Here is a 13,466-nt window from a genome sequence, read left to right on the forward strand (position 1 = left end):
ATTACAACATGTGATTACAGCATGTGATTACAGCATGTGATTACAACATGTGATTACAACATGTGATTACAACATGTGATTTCAACATGTGATTACAACATGTGGTTTCAACATGTGATTACAGCATGTGATTACAACATGTGATTACAGCATGTGATTACAACATGTGATTACAGCATGTGATTACAACATGTGATTACAACATGTGATTACAACATGTGATTACAACATGTGATTACAGCATGTGATTACAGCATGTGATTACAGCATGTGATTACAACATGTGATTACAGCATGTGATTACAACATGTGATTACAACATGTGATTACAGCATGTGATTACAGCATGTGATTACAGCATGTGCAAATTGTTTTGGGTGAAATGTCTCCACCTGTTTGGATTCACGCCCAGTCATTCATACACAGGACAGGTCCGTCCCTTCAAATAGTATGGTAGTAATGAATAAATAAATAATGATGTAATTACTTTTTAGCTACGATATTTGCCAACCAACACTGAATCAAAAACTCTGAAAATATAAAGGAAGGTGTGAGAGACTCCGAGCTAATTAAAGCTGATATATGTCTCCTCCTGTTATTGATCCGGCTGTAGGAAAAACATCTTCCACTGCGCTGAAAGAGCCAAGCTGCAGGGGAGGAAACAGGGAATGCATGAACATGAATTGTATTTTGTATTTAATACGCCCTAACATAAAGGTCTGCAGCTTTTCTGCGCATCAGATCATTAGATCGTTAGATTATTGCTAAGCTGTTGTCCAACGACATTAGCAGTATTTGGGCTTCATTTATGGCTCAGAAAACATGCATTTTAGACATTTATCTAAATATTTCATCTAAAAGTAAAAGAATCATGAACACACTCACAAAGTGAGACAAAACACAAATAAAGGAACCTCCTACTTTGTGAAGCTGGACTGTGTTTGGAAAACGGTGGTTTCATGGATTCTTTCAAGAGTTTGACACTTGATGAATCTGAATGTAATGATATCAATCAATCAATCCAACCAACCACACCCACACAATCCTAACAGAAGACCATTTTGAGAAAAATGTTTTTGATTAAATAAGAATAATCTTATCAGGCAACAATTTGTTCATGATTTAGCCATTTTTCATTAATGTCATAACAGTTCCAACTTAAAGGTCAGAAGTCTGAGATGAAAGTGTGGTTCTCCTCCTGCGGGACTCTCTCCCTAAAGTATTTATAGGTATTTCTATGAACAAAAACTCTGAATTCCAAAAAAAGTACTCAGAACTACATTTTCCCCATGTGGACCTCCTCTTCCATATCAAGGAGATGACCAGACTTTGATTTCTAAGTATTATTTTTATCTTTAACTTTGGCTTGGATTGTTGTTGAAAATGTCACAGATAGTACAATATTTAAAGCAGAGATATTGCGCTCGTTTCAGGGTTCATATGTAGTGTCTCTCCTGTGACATGTCTCCTTGCTTTAATGTTCAAAAAGCTCCTTATTTTTCCCATACTGCCTGTGCTGCAGCACCTCTTTTCACCCTCTGTCTGAAACCAGAGCTGCTCTGATTGGTTAGCTGGCCGGCTCTGTTGTGATTGCTCAACCGCTTAGCGATGTCCTGCCCTTTAGCCTATCTCTTAAAATGTATTGGAGCGCTAGCCAATAGAAGTACGAGTTGTACATAGTGATGTCACTATGTTACTGAAGTAAACAAAGGAGTCAATGGAGGCATTTCAGCCAGGAAGGGGGAGTGTGTGAGAGAGAACTTTATTTTAGCCTTTGCAGACCATTTACATGCAGAAAACCATATATAACACACTACAGGAAAGAGAACCCCCCAAAGAGCATAATAGGGCCTCTTTAGATCCAAGTTTCCAGTTATTCTTACACTTACATGATGAGTTTATTTTATCATGAGAATTGGTGGCATTGGAGGCGGGGCCCTGTTCATTCATATGAAAGTGGCTCAGTGCCAGAAATGGCCTGGCAGAGGAGTTAAAACAACCCGGGATCATCTGGGGATCTGGCCCCAGAGGGTTTTATTAGCCCCGCCTCCCATACTGGTCTTCGAGAAATATCTTTGGGTCGGCTTTTAGCGCGTTTTGCAATTGTTGTACCTAATGATCGAAATAAGGTCTATTCTTATGTTCGCACTATGAGGTTGTTAGAGTAAAAGAAAGTCTCCTTTCCAATGTAAGGCAATGGGAACAAGTATTTTGGGCCAAATGACATCACAAACTTACACTGGAGATGTAGTACCAGTGTTTGAAAAAGTATGAACATTTCCCAGACTCACTTCCTGGGGGGCTTTCTGTCAGAGACCAGGATAACCTGACCATGACATTCACCTCATCAGCTGACTGCAGGTCAGATGTGTGTGTCTGCCAAACAGCTCCCATTGGAGCTAGTGTCATGTTAACGCACCAATGCTTCATTTTGGACAGTGCAGTTGACTTATTCACTTTGAAGAGTCGAGGTGTGTGTCTGCTCTAACTGCACACTCCCCGAAGACTAGACCTCACCCCCACTTTCCTTTTATAGCCTCAGACATGTAGAGGGAGCTGTGTGTGTGTGTGTGTGTGTGTGTGTGTGTGTGTGTGTGTGTGTGTGTGTGTGTGTGTGTGTGTGTGTGTGTGTGTGTGTGTGTGTGTGTGTGTGTGTGTGTGTGTGTGTGTGTGTGTGTGTGTGTGTGTGTGTGTGTGTGTGTGTGTGAAGGAGTGGCCCACTTCTGCAAACATGGCGGACCGGTGGGATGGGAGTCGTGTAAATGTGTAACAAGGTGCCTGCCCCCTCTTCCCCCCCTCCCTCACTCATCTGTGGTTGGGGGGGGTGATGCAGGGTGAGAGGAGAGAAGAGCCTCCCGTCACTCTCTCTCACAACACCGTGAGAGCCACAGGACTCACGCTGTCCTCCAGCACACACACACACACACACACACAAGCACTGACAGTGTGTGAGAGAGAGAGGAGGGTACAGCAGGAAGAGAGCAAGGAGAGAACGTGGAGTGCGAGAGGGAGGGACGTAAAAAAGGAAATAAAAAAAAGATCCTGAACAGAAGGATTTTCTCTTTTCTCCTGAGGAGCTGCCAATAACCCTCGGTGAAGGATGGCAGAAGGGGGAGAGGGAGAGGAGGAGATCCAGTTCCTGCGCACGGTGAGTCCCGCTCACTTTCCTGTTTGGGACACGCTGCTCTGGAGGAGAGGAGTTTAAAGACATGTTTCATTTGATTTGTCCTCGATGTGAAAGTGACACCTGATCTTCCAGCATCATTTCCTTCAGCCTCTTCACTTGTGCTTTCCTGGCATGGGATATTTCAGTCAAATGTGTAGTTGCAGTTCTCCGAGCCAAGTCTCTGTATATATAGTTGACTATTTTGGCAGTGCCCTGAATGTACCACGACCCGCTTATAAGTCCGTCTCTCTCTCATTGATCACTATCATCTCATGCGAGCGCTGGCATCTTAACCTATCATATTATGATCTTTACAGCCCGATCCCCTGAGCACCTTATTATTATGTCAGAGTATTCTGGGCTCAAGCGTAGGTGTGTGTGCGTGCGTGTGTGCGTGTGTGCATGCGCACCCGTGTGTGTGTGCACGTGCGTGTGTGTGAGCCCAGATAGATAGATAGACAGGGGCCGGTGCATCTGTTAGCATCGTTAGCTATTTTTATCTGAGGAAAGTAGAGCTGCGGAGCGGGGTGAGGAGGCAGCAACACGCTGCAGGGGACAGCTGCTCTCTGTGGGGCAGCCAGCACACACTCAGTGGAGAGGGGTCCACTTCACAGTGGGACCCCCCCCTACCCCGTAAAAAGTGACCTAAACGAGCTGAATGGCTGACATGTGTTTCCTCAAACTAGAGGTAGATACTGTGAGCTATGACCAGGCGATGTGAGGAAAATCACCAAATCTATGGATATTGATATTCTGACAATAGTGTAAGGTTGACTATCGATGCTTCCACAAAATATCTACACAATTATTTTATAAAAACTATATATCTATTGACTTTTTGCCTCATTTTCAGAAATTCTTCTACATAGAAAAACAGCTCAGATTTTCAGGCATTTTGGATATTTGTTTGATATTCCAAAGTACCTTACTTTAACTGATGGGCCCTTATCACGAGTCCACTGTGGTAACTCGTTTTGCCTCTCAGTGAATCGGTTTTAAATAATCACCAGTAGTGTGCATGTGAAGATGAAGTTGGTAAAGCAGTCTGGAATTTCAGAACATTGCATCACTTTATTCTTATGCAGCTTAAACATCAGGAAAAGAACACACTTTTAGAGACAAAATCCTAAAATAAAAGTAAAGTACACCTGAACTGATTAACTCTAATATTTTAAACCATTTGAATTTGGATGCATTTTTTACATTATTGAGACCAATAATAACCTTTAAAGTAAGTTTAATGTGTTCCATTGTGTGATATTTTAGACTCAGATCAAACTTATTGGCTGTAAAAAACCACATTGTTTTGGTTTTTAACAACATAAGCTTGGAAGAAGCAATTTAGAAAAGTCTTTTTCTTTATGTTTTTAACTCAAACATGATACAATTCCAAAGAAAGCCTGTATGCAACAATACTGAATGAATGGCAGGCTTTGTTTCTGTGGGGTATCATGTGAGAAACATCCTTCAAATGAGTTGAAGATGAGCCTCAACAAAAGCTCAAATAAACAAATATATTTCCGTGGAGCTGTAATTCAATGCTATGGATTTCTGCAGTGTTTCCTCCATGCCACTTGAATCTAGCTAGGTGTGAAATGTTATTCCCAGGCCAAAAGAGCCCAGACATTGGCATGGAGAATTGTATTGATGTCCAACATCCACCTGAGGTCTGTCTCCTTCCCTTCAGAAACTGGGACACATACTCTGAAGGCTTTCACTGGGGTTGTCCTTTAGTTCAGCAACACTTCAAAAGGAAAAACAATGCAGCTCCATGTGAATTATTAATGTCTTATGTGTGTACTTCAATGGCTTTATCTGTGATGCTATCTCAGTCGGGGTCAGGGTTCAACCCCCGGGGCTAAAGAAGGCAAGTGTTTGTGTAGCTGTGAGAGTCTTTGGATTACGGCATTCAACAAACGCTCCGTGTTATCACTCTTTTAATTAGAGGCCGTGATGGGAGGCATCGTGTGAGTCAGCTGTTTCTCTCCGCTGGTTATAGCGGAGGTTCGGAGGTGTGATGACACAGAGTGGCAGCACTGAGGAGGGACTGGAGGCATACTGTATATTCACCTGATATCATCCAGAGTAACACCATCTGCCAAGCAGCCAGAACTTAGCCCTTCAACAAACCTCCTTCAAGACATTCTTTCATAAGAATTCAATGAAATAGTTAGAAAATGAACAAATGTTTCTTTTTAAAATGCTCAAAATTGACTCTAAATGCCAACAAATATATTCTAAATATACACTGTGTTCCAAAAAAGTCTGTGCAGGTGTTTCTGAGTCCCTGACACATAATGATGACTTTAAAGATGATTTGTCCCAATAGAAGCTCACCAACCAAAGCATGCGTCTTCTAAACGGCTAATGCTAATGCTAGTGAAGGCAACCTGTTGAGGCTGGACTGCACTAAATGTCTTTGTGCTAATTGCTCATGATTCGAATAGGATTTTGTTGATGTATTGAATGGTAGAAAGAGGACAGATCTGTGAAGCTGAGTTTCCACAGATACTTCAATCTTCTGTTCACCAGATATTTGCTCATGAACATTTTTGAAACAAGTCATTCCTCTTTAAAAAAGCATTACAAAAATGTCAGATGAACTCAAGAAATGTTAGCGAAGTAAAACCAAAACAGCGATTGGTCAATTGACTACGCGGGGGTTGTCTCAGCTTGTGAAGTACTAAGAGTAGTGTTGATGTTAACTGCGTTACATCAGAGCTCACTCAAGCTGCATTGTGGGAAAAATAAAGCAATTGCCTTCGCATGTTTTTACAAATAAATAAATTAGCAATACGAAATTCACTAGGGCTGCAAATAGCACATCTGAAAAGTGACCTTAGGTGGTTCTCAGGTTAAGTTTACTTAATACAAATGTAAAGTGGTGTTTTAACCCTTAGATGCATAAGTGGGTCTTGTTGGACCCGGTGAGCTGGTTCTCTTAGAGTATCTTTGTAATTACATTTTTTGTATAATTTCATATTCCAGCTATTCCTCAAAAAACATGTTTTGGATATCATGCCCTTCACATTTTAAATTTAAATGTTGTACATTTTAAGAAATTGTAGTTTTTGTATTACTACCCCAAGCTTCCATGAGTGGGTCAAAAAAGTTTCGTTTTTCTTTCAAAATGTAATTTTTTTTAATAAAATTCTAAATAGTGAACAATTAAATATAAAATATTTCTAGTGTGAACCAAAATATAATACTTAATATTATACAAGTGATTTTTCTTAACCAAAATGACAACAATGGCATAAAAACACATATTATTCTAATACGGGTCGTTTTGACCCACTTAAGGAAGAGTGTGGGGTCCAGTCACTCTAAGGGCATCGAAGGATTAAAGAAGCACCATCATCCCATCATTGACTTCACTGTCAGCTGCTCTTCTTCTCTCTTATGTCATGATTGAAGAAAGTTGCATGGATAGTGAGAGGCATTTTGTATTCCTAGGAAGTTTTCCACTGTTTTCCAAGATCAGAAACCACTCGACTCTTGAACAGTAGGATGCAGGAATACGTGTTCCTGTAGTTTGAGAAACCTAGTGTTAAAGAGGAGCTCAAAAGCACTCAGTGTGATCCTTTAGTGTTATCCTTTCTTCTGCTCCTCTTCCCTGCTGGGAATCCTCCAAACAAGATGAGAAGCAGTGGAGGTGTGACTGTTTATGCATTGTTATTTGATAGTATAAGAGGAAAGCAAGAGGAGGTAGGATCCTTTACATACTGAATCCATGTTAGCGTTACACATGGGGAACACACACACACACACACACACACACACACACACACACACACACACACACACACACACACACACACACACACACACACACACACACACACACACACACACACACACACACACACACACACACACACACACACACACACACACACACACACACACACACACACACACACACACACACACACACACACACACACACACACACACACACACACACACAGAGATGACTGAGCAGCGCTGCTCGTTTCTATTCTGGGTTTGATTGTGTTGTTCTCATAGTGACTGTGACTCACACAGTGCTTGAGTGTGGCTTGCATACTTGTACAGTATAGAGTAATACAGGCACGAGTCCTAAAACCAGGCATTTTGTTAATGTTTTACTTCCAGTTCCCTCAACTCAAAGTCAATGTTTTTATAAATGTGTTTTTGATGAGTTGTCTGAAATAAGAGGGTTTTGTTCTACGACATAAAATACCTCAGTAAATACCCCAACTCGTTGGTTACAGAGTGGTGCGCACACTGGTCCTGAAACATGGAAATTAGATTCGAGCCATGTCGGTGTCTTGTCTCTTTTTTATCTTGTTGCCTGAAGTAAGGTCTGTGGTTAACACCAGATGAAGAGATGTTCACGTATTGTTGTATGACGTAACATTGTTAGATCGCCATATCCCTGGAAGTATTTGGTTTATAGCCTTATGATTGCTTTTTACTTCTAGTGATTGCATTTACGCTTAAAAAAGCAGCAAGTTGTGTTAATACGTGGACATTATCCTGTTCAACAAATCATGTTAAGTATCATGAATACAGCATGTGCATCCTATTTGCTTTTTGCCCTTGCGACGCTGACTTCTAGTTCGTCACAGCATATCAACACTGCACCACTCGATACACACTAGCTGGTGGGATACAGTAGCAGCTTACTTCCACTCAAACAAAGTGGATGTTGAACTACAGCTATAGAGTTTCAAAACTCCTCCCTAAAAGCCTCCATGCAAGCCCTTGAGCCCCCACATTGCTGTTCAAGAGATCGGCTTCACTTGCAATAGCCTTGGTCTGGTGAAAAGCCCACAGCAGCAGCCTCAGCGCTGAAGTGTCTCACTGCGCAGTAACACGAGAGTCTGTCAGGTGACCCTCATTTGGCACAATGGCGCTGTGACTCTTTTGGTGACGGTATAGAAAAGCTTTGTCACTGTTTCACGATGCCACCTTAGCGGTGTTATTCAGGCAGACCAGTTTGAACGGGTGTTTGAGTTCCAGTCTATAGCAGCAGATTCTTTTTATAGTGGGCCACTATAAGTGTACACACTCTGCAGGGAGAGACCAGAGTCAGTGTCCTACTTCCCAGCATCCTTCGGGAAACGTGGTGTGTAGATGTTGGAGTGAGTCTCTGCACGTGAACAGAGGTCATTGTTGGGACTGTCTGTTGTGACAGGTTGTCATAGTAACTTCAGTCAGAACTATACGGCGTTACTGTGTTATGAGGCTAAAAGGTGTCCTGGTTTAAACTAGGCTGCATTTGTTTGAAAGGTGAACGTCTTTCTATATGCCAAGGTTACACACTATTTTTACACAATCATATTTCAATGTCATACAGTTCCCGCTTCACATTGAAGTCAAGTCTACGGAAGTCGGGCAAACAACACGACTCAGTCCGTTTTAGTGAAGTACAATGTGCCCTTGGTGGTTTTTTGGCGTCCTGTACAGGATTTCAGATTTGACAGAAAGCGATGTATTTTGGGTTCTCTTCAAGTACAACTACATGCACTGGGAATAATACAACTTAAATACAACTTTGCCCCGTAAAAACATATTCACCTTTCCTCGCAGGGAAAATGTGTTTTATAATATTAAATATTTCAGAAAGAATACATACGCTATTTTTTTCTGTTTCCAATTCAGTCATCTTTATACCAAAGCCTATTCATTTCGTACTTCATAATGACGTACGTATGACCAAATATGTATATATGCTGACAGTTATTTGACTCTTATTTTTACTCATCTCCTATTTCATAGTCTTTTATTATTATTATCGTTATTATTTTAATTAGTTTTCTTGATTTTATTTTGGATTTGATTAATCTGTGTGAATCTGTGCTGTCCTGTTTTTCACGCTCGCCCTGTTGCTGCTTGGACAACTGAATTTCCCCACGGGGATTAATAAAGGTCCATCTTATCTCATCTTTGCATACATTGGTTTTTTAATATCTTTATTGTAACATTTTTAACTCCATATGCTGCCAGAAGTTGATCTGCAAATCTTCAGATGGGGTTTAGAATATTAAGGTCCATTAAATAGCATTATTTAGGCAGTTATGTTTGTATAAATATTGTTTTTATTGTATCTATGTATATTTACTGCACACACACACACACGCACGCACGAACGAACGCACGCACACACACACACACACACACACACACACACACACACACACACACACACACACACACACACACACACACACACACACACACACACACACACACACACACACACACACGCGCACACACACACACACACACACACACACACACGCACGCACGCACGAACGCACACACACACACACACACACACGCACTGAGACTGAGTTGTGTCACTTAGCTTCTGCAGGAATCCCCCCCGCTCTGTGTTTATGTCTGGTCTCTGAGAGCAGACCACACCACCTGTTTATTGTGTAAACTGCTATGTGTGTGTGTGTGTGTGTGTGTGTGTGTGTGTGTGTGTGTGTGTGTGTGTGTGTGTGTGTGTGTGTGTGTGTGTGTGTGTGTGTGTGTGAAGGAGTGAAGTGTGTTGATGACCCACTGGACATGTTCATCTCCAAGGCTCAGCACTTCTAAAGCCCTGTTTTACTCCTGCCCCCCACACCTCCTTCCCCTCGTCCATCATCTGCTGCTGCTGTAGCTCACTGATGTTGTGTGTGTGTGTGTGTGTGTGTGTGTGTGTGTGTGTGTGCGTGTGCGTGCGACAAGGCTTAGTTCCAACATGGACAAGAGAGGAAGATGATATAGTTGACAGTGTATAGTTTAAAGGAAAATTAGGCTGTCAAACGCTAGGACTTAAAGGTCCCATGTCATACTTTTCCGGTTCTTACCCGTCCCCTTGTTGTTATGAAGGTTGTTCTGCATGTAGACGGTCTGCAGAGTCACACGCCCTCAAAGTGCAGCCTGTAGCGAGTAACACTCTAACTCAGAGAAGACCTGTCTGTGCTGCCCCAGAACGCCTCCTTGGGGATTTCTCATTTTCCATTGTTTACTTCCGGGAATCCAAACGGACCAATCCGTGGAGCTCCTCACACACACACACACACACACACACACACACACACACACACACACACACACACACACACACACACACACACACACACACACACACACACACACACACACACACACACACACACACACACACACACACACACACACACACACACACACACACACACACACACACACACACACACACACACACACATACATACACACACACTCTCTGAGCGGCGAAACTGTGACGTGCTGGGGGGGGGGGGGTGCTAGTGGAGCCTCCCAGATGGGGGTGCTGCAGCCCCCTCAGCACCCCCCCTTCCCGCATCCATGGTGCTCAGGCTGAGTTCAGGCTGAGTTTCGCCGTGCCTCGGTGTCTCGCAGACCCCACGCAGCAACCAGGAAACGACACCAGTAACCCAGCTCACACTGTCCGCTCCTCGCAGCAGCGAGCCGCGCAACATCCCTCCAACACGGCACCCAGACCCCACGCAGCATTCTCATCTGTTGGTCATTACTGGTGTCATTTCCTGGTTGCTAACAAACGCCATTGTAACACATAATCACTGATGTTCCACTGTAATGGTGGTGATCTCATCAGAACAGAGTGGGTGAGCTGACCAATCAGAGCACAGTGGGCTCACAGGGAGGGGGGGGGGGCGGAGCTCCAACAAGCCGTGTAGGACAGAGAGTGAATACACAGACTATACAGAGATGCTGTGAGAAACCAATGTGAGTTTGGAACATTGAACGATGTGAATCTATTCTAGTCGACTCAACGATGGAACTATGATCAGTAGAAATGGCCATGACACGGGACCTTTAAGATAAACATGAAGTCTGTTCACCTTTAATGTTGTGTAAGTCAATTAGCATACTGTTTCTTTAATTGAGTAATCATAACCATAATATAACTCTGTCAAACACAATGTGGATCATTCCATTTCAAGAATATCTAATCAGGTTTCATCCTGTATTCATAAATGTTTGAAAATCAGCAAACAGCAGCATGCTTTTACTTGATGTGATTTTGACTTCTTTGAAGCCCTTTAGAAGCATGAAGTGATTCTCGCTAAACACGTCCACACGACCGATGTTTACTTCGTCGTTTCTCACTGACAAGGCGATGTCGGATGTCTTCCAGAAGGTGTGTCTGGAAATGTTGGCAGGGAGGAAAATGTTCTGGATCCATGGTGCAGTCATTTGGATTGGAATGGAAGCTGTCTGCAGACATCGCACAATATGTTCTCATTAAGTTTGGGCAAAGTCGAGATGAAACAATTACAACTAGATTGTGTGCTTTGTGAACTTGAAGGTCCAATGATATTCAAGTTTAAGGTTCAGATTGAATGCAAGTTGGTGGATCGTTTATAGTGGGATGCATGCTGGGATATTAGTATATAGTATGCTGTACTTGTCTTACTCAATAAATCACATCTGCTATATGCACATTTTTCATTACACATCTGTGTTTTAAACTCCTGCTGCTCAGGAAAGGGCTTTGCTTATTCTAAAGACAAAATTACTTTTTTTAGAAGAATAGATTTTGGATTCGGGCCAGCGGAAATCATTTATTTATTTCCTCTGAATTACTGCTGTCGGCCAGACGTATCGTCTTTCAGAGAGCAGAGGCTGTTTGATGTGCGGTACTTTGTAGCAGTTTAACTGCGCCGGAGGGGAGAGAAGCCCCTGTGTGGGTGTGTGTGTGTGTGTGTGTGTGTGTGTCTGTGTGTGTGTGTGTGTGTGTGTGTGTGTGTGTGTGTGTGGGCTGTCAAAACAATATGTGTCAATGAAATACATAGTCAGTGATTCCTCAAGATTGATTTGTGAATGAATAGCAGAGACAAGCTTAGTTGTGAGTGAAAATCGAACAACCAGTGTTGGGAGGGTTACTTTAAAAATGTGTTCAGTTGCAATTACTCGTTACCTGTAAAAAAAAAAGTGTATTCAGTTACCTAATCTGATTATCAAAATATAGAAGTACTCTAACCTGTATACTTTCCGTTGTAAAGTCGGATGTAGGGCTGCTCGATTATGGCAAAAATCATAATCTCGATTATTTGGGTCAATAATTTATATCACGATTATTAAAAACGATTATCCATTTACTTGAAAAACAGTATGTTTTTAACAGTTGCTTACCCTGAACGTTAAGTATAATTCAACTGAAAAACCAATAAAATAAAAATAAAAAAATAATCGTTTTATTTCGATTATGTTGTTTTCATAATCGTTGCAAGCCAAAATCGTAATTGCGATTAAAATACGATTAATTGAGCAGCCCTAGTATGATGTTTCTCTACTAAAGTGTATTATGTAAGACAACAGAACAATGTGACCTTAGAACAGGGGTCGGCAACCTGCGGCTCTTTAAGCCCTCTGCTCTGGCTCCCTTGAGTTTCGACAAAATAAGAAGGAAATAAAATAAAAGTATTTGTAGGACTATTTATATTTTGTTGCACGGTTGAAAATGTTTCGTATCTTGTATTTTGAGGTGATGCTGTGACACATAAATAAAAAACAAAGCGGTTTTAATTAGGTCAACTAAAAGATGCGTCACATCCTGCTACGGTCTCGCACCAGCGCCTTTCCCTGCAGGTGGATAACCTGACCCCCGGCTCGATGAGCGAACTATGGATAAATCAAAGAAAAGAAAAGTATGGGAGGAACACAGAGGGTTTAATTCTGCGTGGTTAGAGTTATCTGCTTTCACAGCAAACGGTTCGAGTTGTCAAAGGTGCTGCAGCCTTTACGTATCGAGGAACAACACGGAAGAGGAAGACAGCTGACGATCTTCAGTCATGTTTCAATCAGTAAACTCTTTTTAGGGTGCAGCTATATATTTTATTTATTTCAAAGTGGGTCCATTTTAATTGTATTTATTTCCTTCAAATGTGCAGAGGACTGCCCAAGTGCTGTGTTTAATTTATTTTAAAGTAGGCCTGTGTATGTTTTTAATTCTCCTTATAAGAGTTCTTTGTTTCTTATTAGAGGTTAACAGTTTTATAAATAATAAATGCAAAAAAACTGTAATTTTTGTGTATGATATAACAATAAATACAACTTTATAAGCTATCAAATATGTTTTGCGTCTCCAGACAAAACAAATTGTTGGAAAAGGGGGCAAAATGACTCTTTTGGTCAAAAAGGTTGCAGACCCCTGCCTTAGAAAAAGAAGATACCAAGATATTGAGGATCAAAATGGTGTCCTCTGCTCAGAGATGGTATTGATAGGAAAACCTGCCTTTCACTCAGCATATTCAGGCGGCAGCCTACACACCAG

At 41.7% G+C, this 13,466-nt stretch overlaps 1 protein-coding gene across 3 annotated transcripts in view; it reads left to right on the top strand.

The window, feature by feature from the left end:
• Positions 1 to 13,466, top strand: part of ryr1b (ryanodine receptor 1b (skeletal)) — a 144,993-nt gene that overhangs the window by 8,935 nt on the left and 122,592 nt on the right. The window contains exon 2 of one of the 3 annotated variants that reach the window (XM_034097591.2): positions 3,075 to 3,148. In XM_034097591.2, coding sequence (XP_033953482.1) covers positions 3,101 to 3,148 — 48 coding nt within the window. In that variant the 5' untranslated portion in view covers positions 3,075 to 3,100. Of the gene's footprint in view, positions 1 to 2,817; positions 3,149 to 13,466 lie in introns of those variants that run through there. The other 2 variants (XM_034097593.1, XM_034097592.2) reach the window with 2 other exon arrangements.

This window comes from Pseudochaenichthys georgianus, chromosome 13, assembly GCF_902827115.2.
Source record: "Pseudochaenichthys georgianus chromosome 13, fPseGeo1.2, whole genome shotgun sequence".
Classification (NCBI taxonomy): Eukaryota; Metazoa; Chordata; class Actinopteri; order Perciformes; family Channichthyidae; genus Pseudochaenichthys; species Pseudochaenichthys georgianus.